This window comes from Pituophis catenifer, unplaced genomic scaffold, assembly GCF_029215685.1.
Source record: "Pituophis catenifer annectens isolate HBS135680 unplaced genomic scaffold, rPitCat1.0.hap2 SCAF_3, whole genome shotgun sequence".
Classification (NCBI taxonomy): domain Eukaryota; kingdom Metazoa; phylum Chordata; class Lepidosauria; order Squamata; family Colubridae; genus Pituophis; species Pituophis catenifer.
This window is the reverse complement of record NW_027256883.1, coordinates 124956693-124974940: the sequence shown is the minus strand read 5'-3', so window position 1 is coordinate 124974940 and position 18248 is coordinate 124956693. Positions and strand designations below refer to the sequence as shown.

At 39.6% G+C, this 18248-nt stretch overlaps 1 protein-coding gene across 1 annotated transcript in view; it reads right to left on the bottom strand.

Moving 5' to 3' along the window:
* Nucleotides 1-363: 363 nt before the first annotated feature.
* SLC25A24 (solute carrier family 25 member 24) overlaps nt 364-18248 on the bottom strand; it is a 33911-nt gene continuing 16026 nt past the window's right edge. Inside the window, exons 5-10 of the mRNA XM_070939335.1 lie at nt 15213-15371; nt 12917-13066; nt 10048-10155; nt 8498-8665; nt 1894-2044; nt 364-662 (exon numbers count right to left, since the gene is read on the bottom strand). Of these exons, the coding sequence (XP_070795436.1) occupies nt 484-662; nt 1894-2044; nt 8498-8665; nt 10048-10155; nt 12917-13066; nt 15213-15371 (915 nt within the window). The 3' untranslated portion in view covers nt 364-483. The remainder of the gene's footprint in view (nt 663-1893; nt 2045-8497; nt 8666-10047; nt 10156-12916; nt 13067-15212; nt 15372-18248) is intronic.

The following is an 18248-nucleotide window of genomic DNA, read 5'->3' as shown; positions in this document are numbered from 1 at the left end:
TGTATCAATGCAACATTTTATGACTTTCTGAATCAATTTTCTGAGGGTTTTTTTTGTTGTTGTTCATAAAAGAAGCTTAACAAAAAAAGAATAAAATTATTACCATATTGCAAAAGATGCCTGTAAAATAATATTGGGTGTTCAGAATGCTTATAAATTTCCCACTGGACAATCAAATGCAAATTGTCATAAGAGTGCTTGTATAGCTTTAACCCAATAATATATAAGTTGGGGAAATAATTATGACATCCTCAAACTTTTCCAACAAGCAGCTACACGAGCAATGAAATATTTGACAATTTTCTCATCATCTAGCTGTTTTCAGAAAATACATTCTTTTTTACTCCATCAAGACTTCATAAAGTTAAGACTTGCAGAATTTTTGCATAGAGGAACTGTAGCTAACTGTAAACATTAATTTAGCCTCCAAGAGGATTTCATCTGAGTTAATATTCCTTGAGAGTCTTCATGTATCTCTTTCTTTTATGCTATTTCCAAGTTTTCCTTCATCTTTTCATATACCACGTAACTGATGCTGACAGCAGGAAGGACCTTCATGAAGTTTGGGGCTATGCCTCTGTATAGTCCAAGGAGTCCTTCTTTGGCAATAATTTTTTGGAAAAGGCCAACCATGTTTAGCTGAGGGCCACTTTCTACCATTGCTACAGAAAATTAAAAAGGAAAAAAAAAGATATATTATTCAGCCATCTTAATAGAAGAAATCTGACATACATACTTAGTTGTGCTTCCCTTCCAGGAAATACATTATTTCCCTCTGTATTATGTCTACAAAACAGTAACTTTTGCATGCATACCCACAAACATATTTCTCCTGTATCTGTGTTCTAGTCAGCCCTATAGTCTCCATGCAGGATCTTTTGTGTACATCATTTATAATCCCAAAGTTCCTGCAAAATGGCTGGGACTAGAATATTCAGACTCTTTTGTTTTGCATGAGGGAATGTGATGAAATGGATATCTTAAGCTTCTGTAACATTTAAAATGTTGTCCCTTTGCCTCCTCCAAAACAGAAAAGAATAGGTTCAAAAATGTCTTATCTCCTGTAATAGTCACATATTATTTGTTCCCCAAAAAAGTTACAAAGCAAAAGTGGGTCTTATGGGTTAAAAAAGGGTAGAACAAAGTCTTGTCTAGAATAGTCTTCTATCCTGACCAGGCTTCTGCAAGTCAGCAAAATTTTTCATCATTACTGATACCAATTTGGCAAAGATCTAATTTTGACAGAAGTAGAAAACCTGTGTCTCTTCAACTCCATCACTTTAGATGAACTCTCCCATTATCAGATCTGTCTCCATGTAAATAAAGTGTTTGTTGAAAGAAATCTATGTATTAGAGAGCATTATGAGTTAACGTGTGTTCTCCCAAAATGTCTATGGAGATTCTCAGTAATCCAGGTTATAATTGTTCTAAAGGTGTTTTTTTCAAAAGGCAACTAGACTTTCTTTGTTTTCCTTGAAGATGTTCCGCTTCTGAGAACTGAAGAAGCTTCTTGGATGAGAAACGTCTTCAAGCGAAACAAAGGAAATCTCTTTGCTATTTGAAAAGCACCTTTGGGATTCTCCCAAAATGTTATTTTTCTACAATGGTTACCTGTTCTCGGGGGTAGATCTTAGTCTACCACTGTTAATCCCAAGAGGTTCACTTCCTACAAAGGTTTGCCACCTCATTTTCACTCACGGGAATCAAGATATTGGGCAGACTTTAAAGGCTAATGCAATTTTAACAAAAAAGGTGATCACTGATGGCTGGAGGCTAGATACGTAAATTCCAGAAGAAAACAAGGGAAAGGTAGCCAAACTCTTAATGATCAATGGTAGCTTTAAATATTCATCTATCAAGTTATCTCTTCTACATAGGCAGAGTAACACTCACCTTGAGCTTGCATTCGAGTTCGGATAAGGGCAAGTGGATAACTGGCTAACTGGCCACAAGTACTGGATAAAGTACCACATCCAAGCAATACTAATATACCAGGGTTGGCAGAATCTGTGGCATATTTCTCTAACCACATCTTCTTCAATGCCTGTCAGGAACATATTGATCTTGTTAGTTCATATATCATTTTAAACTATTAAAGGATGAGGCTACATTTTTATGACCTTGTGAAAATGGGATAAGTGTTGGAGCCTTCGAAAACATGTTGAACAAACTAAAATACTGATCACATATTTTGAAAGTGATTTCTTCCACTTTTTTTTCCATTTGAGACAAATGCTTGTTTTCCCTTCATCTCTCAAGTACCCTTATAAACTTGGACACTGAGTGACATTCATCAGCTGGTTCACATATGTATTATGCTAAACACTTCTTCTGTATTATATTGCAGCTCAAGGGCTGCCTAAGGAGGTTACGATGAAAATGAAATAGCAACTTCCAGCTGACAACTGTCTTTGTTATAGTTCATTATACTAATTCTCCATCTTTTTTTCCACAAACATAATCAGTATGAAAAGTGCTAGCTTCTAATTTCGAACTGCCATAGGAGCCTCATCCTCAGTTTTCAATTATCTGCCCAACAAGTCTTAGAAAAATCACTGTGATGACTTGAAAAAAAGACTGAAATTAGAGAAGTGTTTCAGACTCTTCAATACTGCAGAACCCATGACTATCTCTTTAAAAATAACAGAAAATAACACAGAAAAAAACATTCAGTAATGCATTTTATTTCACCCTTAAACTGAATGTGTTATCTTTACATACATTTTAATACATTTAAAATCATAATGGCACCTGAATGGAATTTATGAGTTTGCATATACAGGTAGTCCTTGTCTTACGACCTCAACTGAGCCCAACATTTCTGTTGCTAAATGAGATGTTTGTTAAGTGAGTTTTAACCCATTTTATGACCTTTTGTGCCACAATTTTTAAGTGAATCACTGCAGTTTTTAAGTTAGTAACATGGTTGCTAAGTGGCTTCCCTATTGATTTTGCTTGTCAGAAGGTCGCAAAAGGTGATCCCATGATCCTGGGAGACTGCACCCATCATAAAAATGAGTCAATTGTCAAGCATCTGAATTTTGATCACATGACCATGGGGATGTTGCAATGGTTGTAAATATGAAAAATGGTCATAAGTCCCTTTTTTCAATGATGTTGTAACTTTGAATGGTCACTAAATGAACTATTGTAAGTCTAGGACTACTTATATGGTATATTTCATCAGTGTCTGGGATGAGGCTTATTAAAAGAAATCTCTACATCAGTTTAATATTCTCCCTACTTGTCCCAAAGGTGCTTTTTCAAAAGGCAACTGGACTTTGTTTTCCCTTGAAGACGTTTCACTTCTCATCCTGGAAGTTTCTTCACTTCTGAACTTCAGAACTGAAGAAGCTTCTTGGATGAGAAGCGAAACGTCTTCAAGGAAAAACAAAGTCCAGTTGCCTTTTGAAAAAGCATCTTTTGGGACAATCCTGCCCTGGATCACTCAGAATCTCCATAGACATTCTGTATTTGACCTTGTATGGTTTACTCACAACCAATTGCTCATGTAATACAGAAAACAACTGACTGACAATATGGCCACTATATCGTAATGTAGTTTATAAGGATAATTTGGGTCTGGGCTGCAGTGCAGAAACATTTAATTCTACAAGCAGAGTTCTGATCTTCTTGTCCCCATTGTCAGTGTCTCTCTGGTAAGGTGACATATCTGTTGGAATTATAACTGGAGGACACCACCTCAGGTTGGCTTGAAGCAGGAGAACCTGGGGAAACTCAGGATTTCAGCTTCCACTTCCAGCCACCAGCTGAGAACACAACTCAACAACAGTAGCAGGGCCAGGAAATCTTTGTTGAGGAACCAAACAGTCCAAAAGGGTACCCTGAGATGGGCATGTCTAGTAACTGGTATTGTGAAAAGGCCACATGGCTGATCAGGTTGTCTGGAGAACTGAATGCAAGACTGAATTATTTTATAAAATCTCACAACTCATCTGCAAGTTGTTCATAGCATATAATGATGCTCAGTGAAAGATACTTAGAGAAACTGCATTCTTCAGTTATTTTGATACTGCAGGTTCCCAGCCATTGTAGACATTCTCTACTTTCAGTTTTGGAGTATGCCAAGTTGAGGAAGGTTAGTGGGCAGGGATGGGGAAGAAAGCCAGGCCCATATGCCTCGTAAGCCAAGGTCTTACTGAATACGTTCTTCTTTTCACTTCTGCTTTAAGTGGCTTGGATGGACAGGAGACTCTGTTTGGGAGAGATAAACAACTTTCCCTTGGCTACAGTGGGACTAGCTATGTTGTAATAAGGACTGGATTTATTTCTCCCCCTGGCTTCTGCCATACTCCAGGACTGACGACATGATGGGGAGATGACGGTCTTAGGAGAGAACAGAAAGTAATTTGAAAAAGTTCACTTCCAATGATTTACATTCTTATTACTTACATATTTATTTTTCCCAAAGTGTTCTGAAGTGTTCAGGCACTTTAAATCAATATATTACAAAAACCTGCAAATAGGAATGGAAGGGGTTTTAAGTGTGCCTCTTGACTAGCACTTCACTACAAGAACGCTACCATAATTCCTATCAGCACACTCATCTGTCTTCCTCTTTCATAAACAAGTTTAACTCCTTCCAGCACCTCCATGGCTGGGCCTAATTAAATGTCAGAAAGCTGTTGTTGTTTACAAAATCTATTTGCCCCAAAATGAAAGTGGGCTTTGCATAATCATGACTACCCATGAGTCCTCCTTCAAACTATCGTCTCTGAATAAAAGCCTTGGATATATAATCTATGCAAATGCCAAGTGTTGGCTGGTGTAAAAATGAAGTTTGTTAAGAAATTGAATTGCGTTACAAAGTTAAAGCACATGATAACTATCATTTGTAAAAAAAAACAAAAAAGAACTGTTCATATAGAATGGAAACGAACTAGGTTTAAGTGGAGCATTACAGAACCAGAAACATCACCTCAGCTAATTGCAAGGAACACAATAAATGGCTGACAGGTAGCATATGCTGCATAGTAGAGGTGGAAAATTATTTCAGCATGAAACATGCTTAACTACATGAAGATTAATAACCTGCAGCCATTAGCAGAAAAGACAAACTAAAGCAGCTGTGAAGCTAGGTAAAAAGCATGAAATTCAAAAAGACAGCTGTGTTAACTGTTCAGATGTAATAATAAAACGTTAATCTGAGGTACGTTAAACATTCAACACTTTTCTGAATTTCTCTCTTCCATTCACACAAATATTTTTCTCTTATGCCCTGAATCCAGAAGGATTTATTTTAATTATAGTGCTTTGTTCTTTTATATCAAACAAGGATTTTAAAAAAATAATACAATGGATTAGCAATAGAAACATCACTTAGACTTACAGTATATACAGCTCTCTCTTAAGTGGTTTACAGAGTCAGTATATTGACCCCAACAATCTGGGTCCTCATTTTACTGACCTCAGAAGGATGGAAGGCTGAATCAACCTTGAGTCAGTCAGGATCAGAACTACTGACATTACTTTCCAAAGTCAATGCAGCTTTAGCCTTTTGGGAAATGGGGGAGGGGGAGCCATTTCCAAAGGGGCTAAAGATGCGCTATCTTCAGAAAATGCAGCTTTAGCCATGTGTAAGAAACATGTGCCAGAGAAGCTGGATCTGAAAAGGAGACAGCAAAGGCAGCAAGGAGCTGGGTGCAAAAGATGAAAGTTTGGTGCAAGGAAGTAGGAGAGAAGTAGGCAGCTGAGTGTCAGGTGAAAACCAATCGAAGCAGCACAAGAACTCAGATCAAGAGGTTCCTTTATTGTTGATTCCATTGTACACTAGAACAGCTGTCCCCAACCTTTGTGGCTTGGTGGCCCAGCTGGGCGGGGGAGGAACTGGGTTGCATGAGCAGCGGACTGGTGTGCATGCGTGCCCTTGCGTGAGTGATGGGCTGTTGCGAATGGCGGACTGGCACATGTTCGCGAGTGCCTGCCAGCCCACCACTCGCACAAGTTGAGCTCCACATGCACACTCCGGCCAGCCACTCACGCAGCCCAATTCCAAATAGGCTACAGCTCAATAGTGGCCCATGCCTGGGGGTTGAGGACCCCTGCATTAGAAGCTCACCAAATTCCCTGCTTTCCCCCAGGAAAGTCAGATATCGACCTAAGTCAATTCCCTCATATGGGAATCTCGAGTACAGACTGGCATGTCTCTGAACTCCCCCACCAGCAGGGAGTTCTTCCTTTCAGCTGTTGATTCCACCACACTGGGTGAATGAATGCTTGCTAGTGCTTGTTGGAGAGCAAAGGAATACTTGCCCATTTGCTTACTAGGGTGGCCTGGGGAGTGGCATGGAGCTCAGGAGAAATGTCAGATTAACAACTGAATACTTGCTGATGCTTACTGAGGTTTCCCAGGTGGTCGCCAGCAACCACAATACCATGCAAGGCAGGGTGCAAGGTGTCCCAAAGGACAGAGCTGGGTAGACAGGCAAGTGGGTGGAGGTAAATGGATGCAATTTCTTACTTACTGAGGCTGAGGGCTGGGAAGGATCAAATCCAGAATGGCTTGGCTTGGGATGAGTACTTGATTAACACATGATTCTCAGTTAACGTCTGCAATAGGAAGAGCTGGGATTGTCATCATACGTTGGTGCAGTCATGTAACATCTCTTTTTACAACCGCACCAACTTATGATGAAAATGTCAGTCTCGATTGTGGCCATAAGTCACAATCTGTATTCCTATAAACCCAAAATTGAATCGTCTCATAGATAGTCATGTTTAACTGCAGCATACAAGGATTCATTTTGTGATTGGTCTGTTAAGTACTCATTAAGCTATTACAGCGTAAATTATGTAGGGAAGAAACCATGTTCCTATTATCATTCATCATTATTTCATTAATATATCTCCTTTCCTCCAATTTCCTCAGAGGGCAGTACAAGTTATAATACAGCTTATTGATTTGGTTTAGTGTCCTAAGCTACATTTTGTTTTAGCCCAATGTGTAATGCAAGCTATTATGGTTTGATCAATGAATCATGGTTAAAAGTGGCTTAGCAGAATATGAGAATTTAAAAAGATAATTAGTGTCCACACTAATGAAACCTTAACATCTTAAAGGAGTAGCCATTCTAGCATAAAATGATTATTTATTTATTAAATTTATGTCGTCCACCTCACCGATGCAGCAACTCTGGGCAGCTTAGAATATAATAAAAAGTTGAAAAGTACTAACAAAAAAAAACCCCAATTAAAATTAAATAGAGAAGTTAAACGTTAAAAATTAAGATGATGAGTGGCTTGGGGGTGAGAATCTTCTCTAACCTGTCAGCCATCCCCAATATAGTGGGTGTCAGGTTCCGTAAAGACTGGAAAAATAAACCTCAGCACGCAAAAGCAGTAACCAAGTTTGTTTATCCTGATATCAGTACTAACTGACCACCTTAAAGTGTTACAGAAAGGAATCTTTGTTGGAGCTGACGCTCCGTGCTCCCCATCACCTTTTTAAGCAGCACACAGCTCAACCCCAGCGCAATCACTCAATTATCCCATTAACCCGTATCCTCCTTTTCCCTCCCCAATCCATCACAAGCCACTTCAGTTGTTCCGTGCTGCTCCGTCTTTCCTTAAAGTGATAAAGGTTGATGAGCTGCTTCAGTGCATGACTCTGATGTCATCTAGCATGCGGCTGGGTTGTCGAAGTGAGAGGCATGCCTCGGGGCTGACGACCCAGGAGAGCAGGCACACAGGAAGGGTTGTCGGTGAAAGTGTGCGGCAGCGGAATGGTGATCCCCACACGAATGGCGGCCCCAAGTACCGTCACAGGACTGGGGCTAACAGTGGGTCCCTGTCGGTGTCTCAGGCCAAGTGGCAGAGCCACATTTTCAGGCTATTCTGGAAAGCCAGGTGTGTGACAGTGGACCTCACCTTTGATGGAAGAATATTCCAGAAGGCGTGAGCCATAGCAGAAAAAGCTATTTTTCTGGACCTCACCAGTTGAAATTCTTTGCTTGATGGGGTCTAGAGTAGATACTTTCCAGTGGAACAAGTGGAGCAGATTAGTCCCATTGGAATGAGATGGTTCCTCAGATACTCTGGACCCATGCCACAAAGGGCTTCAAAGATAATGACCAAACACCTTGAATGAGACCCAGAAGCAAAGTAACAGCCAGTGCAGTTTCTGTAACAACTGTGTCACACATGCTCCTGAGGCATCTCCTAAAATTGTGTTCTATACTAGTTTTAGTAATGGAAGGTAAGATTTGACTAAACTATCAAGATTTAACATCTTCACAAATAAGTAAAAAAGCTTCAGAATTATCATATAAGCTTACAGTTTTCCTAAATATATTACCTACCTTAATGTTTAAGGGAAAATCATGAAAACTGATCTGACCATATATATTGGTATAATTTTGTGACCAGTGGCATCAAAAGAACAGAAATGTTGAGTCTCCGTTCCAAGTTGAATCAAATTCTTTATCCACAAAAAGCTTATTTTTTTTTCATTGCATTATTATGGAATACACCAACTCACCTCATAAATAGCCAGATCGATGCCAGCATATGGAATTATTCCCAAAATATTAGGAATATAACCTTTGTAAAAGGCTTTCACCCCTTCCGTTTTTAAAATCTTCTTAGCACAGTCAAACATCCCAGAATATTGTCCTGTTTTACCCACTGCCAGTCTCGTTTTTAATACCTAAAAAATTAACATTGAGTAGAAGTCATTCAGAAAAGAATACCATTAAATATTATATCACAACTTACCGTATTTTTCGGAGTATAAGACTCACCGGAGTATAAGATGCATCTACCTTTTTTGGTAAGGAAAAGAAGAAAAAGAAATCTGCCTCTGCATCTGAGCAATTTTGCCTCATTGCAGCAAACAGCTTTACTTTCATTTTCGTTTTCAACACAGCTTGACAAGGAAAAAAAAATCTGTTCCAGCAATTTACCTCTTTGCAGCAAGCAGCAGAGCCCTGTGCAAAACAGCTGAGAGTCGGGAGGCCGATCCAATCAACTTGTGCTAATTAGGCTGTGCTGAAGCTGAAAGGAGCTGTTTTTTCTTGCTGTTTGCCTGCAAGGAGGTAACTGCTGCGAGGCAGAGGCCAAAGGGTGGGGGCCAGTGGGTGGGCGGGGCTACATTCGGTATATAAGACGCACCTTAATTTTCATCCCCTTTTAGGAGGGAAAAAGGTGTGTCTTATACTCCGAAAAATACGGTAGTCTTTAACACAGACCCAGAGTATCAGTCACATTTACAGATGTGAGAGTTAATGTATGAAAAAAGGCATTTAAGAACAAATATATGGACCAAACAATATTAAGGATATACAGATCAGTCTAAAGCTAGATCATTTTCTTTCATATCAGTTCATTCTGGCTGATATCCCCATCACTGTAATTTTTTAAATAAAAAATGTATATTAATCTGTAGAAATAGCTGGCGCATAGTTTTTGTGCACAATTTGGGAGATGCAAATTAGTTTAGATCTTTTAAATATGCAGGCCATGGTTCTTAGTGAAGATGAGTTTTTGTGGGCAACTCTAATTCAGGTGGAGTATCTTAATAATTCCATTGTGGCCTTAAATCATTGCACAACAGATAAAGACACCTGAGATTTTGATGTTTTAAATCAGGGGTTCCCAACTTGGAGTGCGAGACAATATTCCAGAGGGTGCAAAAACTTGGGTTCAGAAGTTTCAAAATTATAGTGTATATGCATAATTATATGCAAATTATATGCATATAATTATTTATTTTTGTAAGGGGTGCAAGAATATATCAGAAGTGTTCTAGGGGTGCGGGATATAGAAAAAGTTGAGAACCCCTGTTTTAAATGGAACTAGAAAAGAGATTTTAACTTGGTCCTCTGCACATGCACAATATGTGCTTGATTTATGACCTTCCCAAAGCAGCTTTAAAATGGAATTCTCCTTAACTTAAATGATTTTGGAGTAAATATAGTTTAATATCAGATTACCATGTTGACAGACAGGGGAGGGAGGGAGGGAGGGAGGATGGATGGATGGATAAAATAGGGCATTATTTAAAAAAATATTGTATTATCCAATACCTACCTCCATGGGATAAATAGAAGTCTGTGCAGTTGCTCCAGCCATAGAACCAGATATAAATCGTTCAATAGTTCCTATTTTTCCTTCTTCGTTAACAAACATTTTCTTATACTAAGTAGTAACAAGATACAAAAAAAAGCACATTAATTCTAGACCTCCAAAATTACTAATAATGATTCTGCCCTGGTAGGACACAAACGTATGTGTGTATGTTGAAGCAAATAATTTAGTCAGTATTAGGTTCTTGCACCGTATAATCAGTTCAAGGCTACCTAATATAGTTACTCTATTCACACATCCAATATTGATATACTGTAAATGCTCATGGTGGGGTTAGGCTTTCATGGTCAAAACTGAATGAGTGTAATTCCCATTATGACATTAACGATGGACCAAACAAAGGATATGTAGCAAAGTTTTCCCTCATCTGCTCCACCATTGCTGAACTCCTATCCCTTGGATATCATTCCCCTCTAGCTCTCAGAAACAAAGGTAACTTTTTGTAGCATTGAGATATAAATTTTATCACTCATATAATTTGTACAGAGTTGGCTGCTTTACTTTAGTTTTGTTTTTATTAAGTTTGCTTTTATTATTTGTTTATTGACTTCATGGTGTTTTTCTGTTTTATTATTAATTTGAGTATTTTCTAGTCATTGCCCATAATGATGTTCTAATTCCTAAGGGGCTGCCACAAGGAAGAGAGGGTCAATCTATTTTCCAAAGCAGGAGAAGAAGCAATGGATGGAAACTAATCAAGGAGAGAAGCAACCTAGAACTAAGGAGAAATTTCCTGACAGTTAGAACAATTAATCAGTGGAACAACTTGCCTCCAGAAGTTGTGAATGCTTCAACACTGGAAGTTTTTAAGAAGAGACTAGACAACCATTTTCTTGAAATGATATAAGGCAGTGATGGCTAACCTTTTTGCCATCGCGTGCCAAAAACATGAGGAGCATGGGGGGTTGCAAGCATGCGTGCCCACACCCATGATTCAATGCCCCCGCACCCTGCACCCCCACGCATGTGCACGCGACCTCCCCGCTCTACCCCCGCTTTTCGCACGTGACGGAAAAAAAGGTTAACGGTGGGCCCGGTAGGCTCGTTTTTCACCCTCCCCTGGCCCCAGAGGATTTCTTGGAGCCTGGGGAGGGTGAAAACAGCCTTCCCCATCCTCCAAAAGGCCCTCTGGAGGCCGGAAACGGCTCGTCTCCCGACTTCTAGTGGGCCCGAAAGGGTTAAAAATCAGCTGGCCGGCACGCTGGAGCTAAGCTAGGGCAACGCTCACGTGCCCACAGATATGGCTCCGCGTGCCACCTGTGGCACCCATGCCATAGGTTCGCCATCATGGATATAGGGTTTCCTGCTTGGGCAGGCAGATTACACTAGAGAAGACCTCCAACTCTGTTATTCTATTGTTCTGTAGCCTACAACTACTGCTGCTGCTACTACTACTACTGCTTGAAGATGTCTTCACGAAGGGTGAAATAAAGACAATTCTATGTCTAAGGATAAGTTCTGAAAATATGGATTCTCTACATATTTGCAGCCAAACGTAGCTGCAACTGGCACTGGTGCCTGCAGGATATACCGGGATAATTTTCTAGTTTAAGAAATTTCTCCTTTTCTATTTTAGAGTTGCTTTAGAAGGGGAAAATGGAAAAGCATAAATAAGATCGATACATCTATAGCAAGGCTGATGCTTCAAAGTGCATCCGTTGAAGACTTGATGAGAATCGTTTTGATGTATTGCAGTTCCCTCAGCCTGTATCAAATACAGAATTGCAAATGTCCAACTATAATGCGGTAAACTTTTTCCAAGGTGTTGTGATCCGCCTAGTTCAGCAGCATATAACTATTTCAACTGTTACAAAGACTGAAACGCTTGTGCACTTTCTCTTCTTATGTAACTAAGGAGACATATGGGAGCCACAATATAACAAAACAACAACAAAAATAGGGAATTTCTATAAGGAAAACATTTACCGTATTTTTCAGAGTATAAGACGCACTTTTTCCCTCTTTAAAAGTGGGTGAACATTTTGATGTGTCTTATAGACCAAATATGGGCCTGATTTTGGCCTCCCCGAACCCTCCGTGCGTCACATTTTTGCCCTCCCTGGCCCTCAAAAGCAGTGCTCCGCATGTCCTGTTTTCACCAAAACCGGGGCCGTTTTTGGGCTCCCGAACCATGCCCGGCCCCCAGAAGCACTCTGCAGGTCAAAAATGGGCGCATTTTTGGTGAAAATGGACACGTCTTTGGAAAAAACAGGACGTGTGGAGTACTGCAGAATGCTTCTGGGAGCCAGAGAGAGTGAAAAGGTGATGCGTGGAGGCCAAAAACTTTTTTTTTCTTGTTTTCCTCCTGTAAATCTAGGTGCATCTTATAGTCCGAAAAATATGGTAAATACAATACTGATTTGTTTTCTGTATTTCCCTGAACAACTTCAAATCTCTGAAGTAATTGCTTGCTCTCTCTGTCAAGCTAGAGACTCCAGAGACTCTATTTGTGTGTGTGCCTTTGAGTCAATGTTGATTCCTGGAGATTGCCTGGACAACTCTCTGCGGCTTTCTTGGCAAGGTTTTTCAGAAGTGATTTTCCCTTGCCTGCTTCCTAGGGTGAGAGAGAGAGTGACTGTCCTAAGGTCACCAAGCTGGTGAGACTAGAACTTACAGTCTTGTGGTTTCTAGCCTAATGGCTTAACCGCTAATATACACCAAACTGGGTCTCTGTTTTCTAAGACTACCAGAAGAATCGAATGAGCTTATCTTATATGTACTGTATCCTCGATCATTTGAAGCAAACATGAGCTATAATTCGACTATAAATGAGCTTATCTCATCACACTTTCCTATTTTTTTAACATCTTACCCGTTCATAGGCCCAGAACTTGATAGCTGTTTCAGGTGCGATTTTGACAACATTCACACCATTTCCCCTCCAAAGGGAACGGACCCCTCCTTCTTTCACCATTTGCTTCAAGCCGCCAGCTATGTTCATTTTCCCCTTTGAGCCATGAACCTACAAGGAAAAGAAAACATAATTAACTGTCATATATAGAAAACCTGGTGAGTCATAACTCTCTTTCATGCTTCAACAGAGGCATAAAGTAAGCAAATCCTTCAAGAAAGGAATTGGGGCCATTGCAGATTATGCACTAGATAGGGCCTGTTCTCATGACATCTGATACACACAACTGAAGGTTCAGATACACAAAACCTGTTTGTCAAGGCTCCCCTCAGCCATTAAAAATGCAGAAATATGTATTAGTGTATAGAATATATTAATAAAAATTATATATATAAAAAAAATGCAGAAATATGGTGTGATTCTCCTTCCTTTAGGTTAAATGAAAAAAAAAGAGCAACAGCTGAGCTGACATCTAACCCTCTTATTTTTATTCAACTCTCTCTTCCAATAGTGATTTCAGGGGTGAAATACTCCCAGTTTGGACCGGATCGCCCAATCCAGTAGCGATGGAGGCAGGTGGTTCGGAGAACCGGTAGCAAAAATCCCTGCCCCCACCCCCATTGCCCAGGTGAGCCGCGCAATCAAGAGGTTTTTTTCTTATTTTTAAAAGCATTTTTTCTACAACCTCTTTGGCCGAAAAATGCTTTTAAAAGTAAAAAAAAAAGCCTCTGAGGATCGTGCGGCTCAGCTGGGATCGTCAGAGGCTTTTAAAAGCATTTTTTCTACAACCTCTTCAGCCGAAGAGGTTGTAGAAAAAATGGTTTTAAAAGTAAAGTAAAGTAAAAAAAAAAAAAAGTTGGCCACGCCCACTCAGTCATATTACCCCCCTCCACCAAGCCACGCCCACAGAACCGGTAGTAACAAATTTTACATTTCACCACTGACCGATTTCTTTGTTGGGCTAAACTGACAATAAATATGGATAAATATGGCAGCTCCAAGTGCTTAAGCATGGAACTTCTGTATAGGTAGTCCTTGACTTATGACCACAACGGAGCCCAAACATTTCTGTTGCTAAATGAGACACGGTTAAGTGAATTTTGCCTCATTTTATGATCTTTGTTGCCACAGTTATTAAGTGAATCACTGAAGTTGTCAAGTTAGCAACTGAATGGTTGTTCAGTGACTCTGGCTTTCACGTCGATTTTGCAAGTCAGAAGGTGGCAATAGGGGATCAAATGACCCCGGGACACAGCAACTGTCATAAATATAAGTCAGTTGCCAAACGTCTGAATTTTGATCATGTAACTGTGGGGATGCTGCAGTGGTCGTAAGTATGAAAAACAGACATAAGTTTTTTTTTCCGGTGCCACTGTAGCATCGAACGGTCTCTAAATGAACTGTTGTAAGTCGAGGACTACTTCTATCACATAATTCTCTACAGCTCCTCTCTCAGGCAACTATTCAGGCAGCCAAAATTCAATACCCAAAGTAGGCTTGGTTACTGGAGAGAAGTAAGCTGAGGACTGGGACCTCAGTTTTGCTAAATGGCTCAAACTGCACTGCTTGGTCTTATTTGGCTAAGAAACCTTTTTAATCTACCACTCTTTCTGCCATATGGCCATTTGTTGCTGAAAGAAAATCTTGATCTATTAAGAATGTCTAAGTGAATTATAGAATAATAACGAGGGTTTCTGACCAACAATAGCAGCCACAAAATAATTTTCCTTCCCCCCACCACCAGTCTTAAATATCATTGTTGAAATTAAGAAAGCTTGGGTGAGCAAATGGAATGGATTTTTGTACAATAATTCTAGGAGCTACATTCAGTCCTGACACTAAAAACAATGCCATTGGTTCTGATTCCCTAATTCTGAGTATGTCAGACAAATCTCAGGATTTTGATAATATGTAAAGTAGAGCAATTCTAAGTCTATCCATCTGTGCAGCAAACTATTTCTGATAAAATATGACAACCGACTCTTGTGCATTCTAATAAAGGAGAATATTTGTAGCTCAGGGTTGACACAAGGGGGCCTTGGTGCTCTCTTAGCTTGCTTGTTTTCTCGCAGACGTTTCAGTAGAACTGATGATGTTACCTAGTTTGGGTAATAAACGTCTGTGAGAAAACAAGGAAGCTCAGAGAGCACCAAGCACCCTTCTTGTAAATGCTGCAAGCCCATTGCCTCCATCCAAACCTTTTAACATGTCCAAACAAGCTTGTTGGACCTTGGATGCTTTGCTGTAAGAGGCCCACCTGCATCATAACTTTGAGACGATCCAGGGGTGCGGTGCCTGTTCGAGACACAGCACCAGCAACTGCACCTGACAAAAGCTGTTTCCACCACTGACCGGTCTTCTTCTCTTCTTCAGTGAATTCATCAGGAATAGTTAAGCTATCTCCAATATCTAATACCTGTTAAAATGCAAAAGAGAGAACAAGAAAGAGCAAGCAAGAGAATGAATGGCTTAAATTCAATCTGCCTTTATTTCAACAAAGAGATCGTGATGAAACACAATTATATTCAACTTAAAATTGAAAAGAAGCCTACATGATACATTCTAAAACCCATCATTTCAAAAACTATCGTATATACAAATAATTTAATTTTTTTGACTTGAATATGGCTGTAATAAAGACATCATCTAGAACAGACAGTGGCCCCAAACTTTTGGGCACCAGGGACCGGTTCCATGGAGAAAGGTTTTTCCGTGAACAGGAGGGGCGTGGTTTCGAATCCTGCCTGCATCCCACGGATGGGGCTTTGCTTGTCTGCGTGGCCCATTTTCTGGCATGCTGTGGATTGGTGCTAGTCCATGGACTGGAGGTAGGGTACCCCTGATTTGGAAAGCATTTTTCATCCCTGAGCAAGGCTGAAAATCTTACTGTATGATTACAAAGAATATCTTTGCACCAATATTTTAAAAAGGACTAAGATTAAGCTTTTTAAAGTATTATTAAGTCAATGATTTATTACTTCATCCTAACTTTTTTTAAAAAAAAATTCCAGTCAATATTATGTATTTTTCATATAAAACTTCAAGTTACCAAAGCAAGAAGTACCATAAGGGATACTTACATGACTCTTTAATATATCTTTAAACAAAAAACCTTCAGGGTTAGAGAGCATTTTTTACTCAAAGTCAACACTGGCAAATTTGTATATTAAAATGTGAATCCACAATCTCTTATTTATTTATTTATTTATTTAGAATTATATGACCACCTACCTTATTTATATACAATGATTCTGGGCAGCTCACAAAAATACAATAAAACAAAATAACCATAAAACTAACATCATACCAACTCCCAGTATCCCAAAACAAAATTTTCCAGCAAGTGATAGAAATAACCCACTGGACAGAATGGGAGATAGGCGGGCTAGAAAGAAATGTGAAGTTGAAAGCTGGATATAAACAGGGAGCAATATTTGCTGGGATTTTCTTAACTATTGTTACTGGTTTAGGACTAACCAAAAAACCCTTAATTAAGCAGACATTTGGCTTTAGCAGGCAGGCATTTTCCCATTAGTCCATTAAGGCAAGGGGTTTGCTTATTTATTTATTAAACTTATATGCAGCCTATCTCACTATCTGGGGTTGCTGCAAGAGTCTTTTTCATTATTTCTGAATGTCTACAGAGATTCTCAGTCATCCAGGTCATGGTTGTCCCAAAGGTGCTATTTCAAGAGGCAACTGGACTTTCTGGAAAGTCTGGACCAGAAAGCCAGTTGCCTCTTGAAAAAGCACCTTTGGGATTTTCATTATTTCATTCAGCAGGTCTGCACGAAAGGTAAACTGAAGCAATAATGATTGACATGTATCATTTAAAAATATAACATATTTTTCAGAGTATAAGACACACCGGACTATAAGATGCATCTACCTTTTTTGGTGAGGAAAACAAGAAAAAGAAATCTGCCTCTGCCTACCAGCAATTTTGCTTCATTGCGGCAAACAGCAAACAGCCTGCTTTACTTTCATTTTCAGCATAGCTTGATTAGCACACGAAAAAAAAAATCTGCTCCAGCAATTTACTTCCTTGCAAGCAAGCAGCAGAGGCCTGCGCAAAACAGCTGAGAGTCGGGAGGCCGATCCAATCAACTTGTGCTAATTAGGGTGTGCTGAAGCTGAAATGAGCTTGCTGCTTGCTACAAGGAGGTAACTGCTGCGAGGCAGAAGCCAAAGGGTGGGGGCCAGTGGGTGGGTGGGGCTACATTCGGTGTATAAGATGCACCTAAATTTTCACCCCCTTTTAGGGGGGGAAAAGGTGCGTCTGATACTCCAAAAAATATGGATGTATATAAACTGTACTTAACTATTTGAACCATTTAATTTAAATACAGGCAGTCCTCAAATTACAGCGACAATTGGGACCAGAATTTCTGTCGCTAAATGAGGTAGATTGCATGGGTAGGGGAAACTTACCCCAATGACCTTCCCTCCCAGCTTTCCCACTGAGCTTCTGGGGAAGCTGGCAGAAAGGTGGCCAATGACAATCACATAATTGTGAGATGCTGCAACTGGTCATAAGAGTGAACCAGATGCCAAGCATGCAGATCACAATCACGTGACTATAGGCGTGCTGGGACAGCCAGAATTCTAAGGACTAGCCATAACCATGAGTGGTTCAGTACTGTCGTAACTTCGAACAGTTTGCTGAACAAATGGCTGCGTCTATCAATTTTAGTTGTCAATCCTCTCCCTGCTTCAGATTTCATCCACATTTTAGATGCCTTTCCCAGTCAAGGTGCAAATGGATGTCAAAGCAATCATTCTAACTCTAGAAAGAAAGAAAAAAAATCAATAGCACTTTGTTCTGAATGAAATGAAGCTGAATAGAATTTTTTTTTTAACTTGTGAATTTTATTCTGGAAATCAACTCTTACATTCAAGAATGGAGAGGTATATTTACTTTTCAGGAATCTCTTACAAATATTTATCATTCCTGCAGGCTGCAGAGCAGAAATAGGTTTAGTTCATAACATCTACTACAAAATCTGTTGTTTATAACTACACCTGCACCCTTGCATGGCTATCAGCTGTTCAGCTAAAAAACCATTAAGAAGCAGAATGACTCCACTGTCTTATCTATTTTGTCTAACTCCAAATTATTCCATTATGCCGGCTGAACTGTTTATATTTAATTAGTGATTATAATAACCACAAACTTTTAAGCAGCATTTTCAATTTATCAGGACTTCAAGAATTGCAGTTTTTTTTTTTCAAGCATGAGGTCTGCTAAAAGATAAAATGAAGGAGATCTACCTACAATCTGCAAAAATAGTGT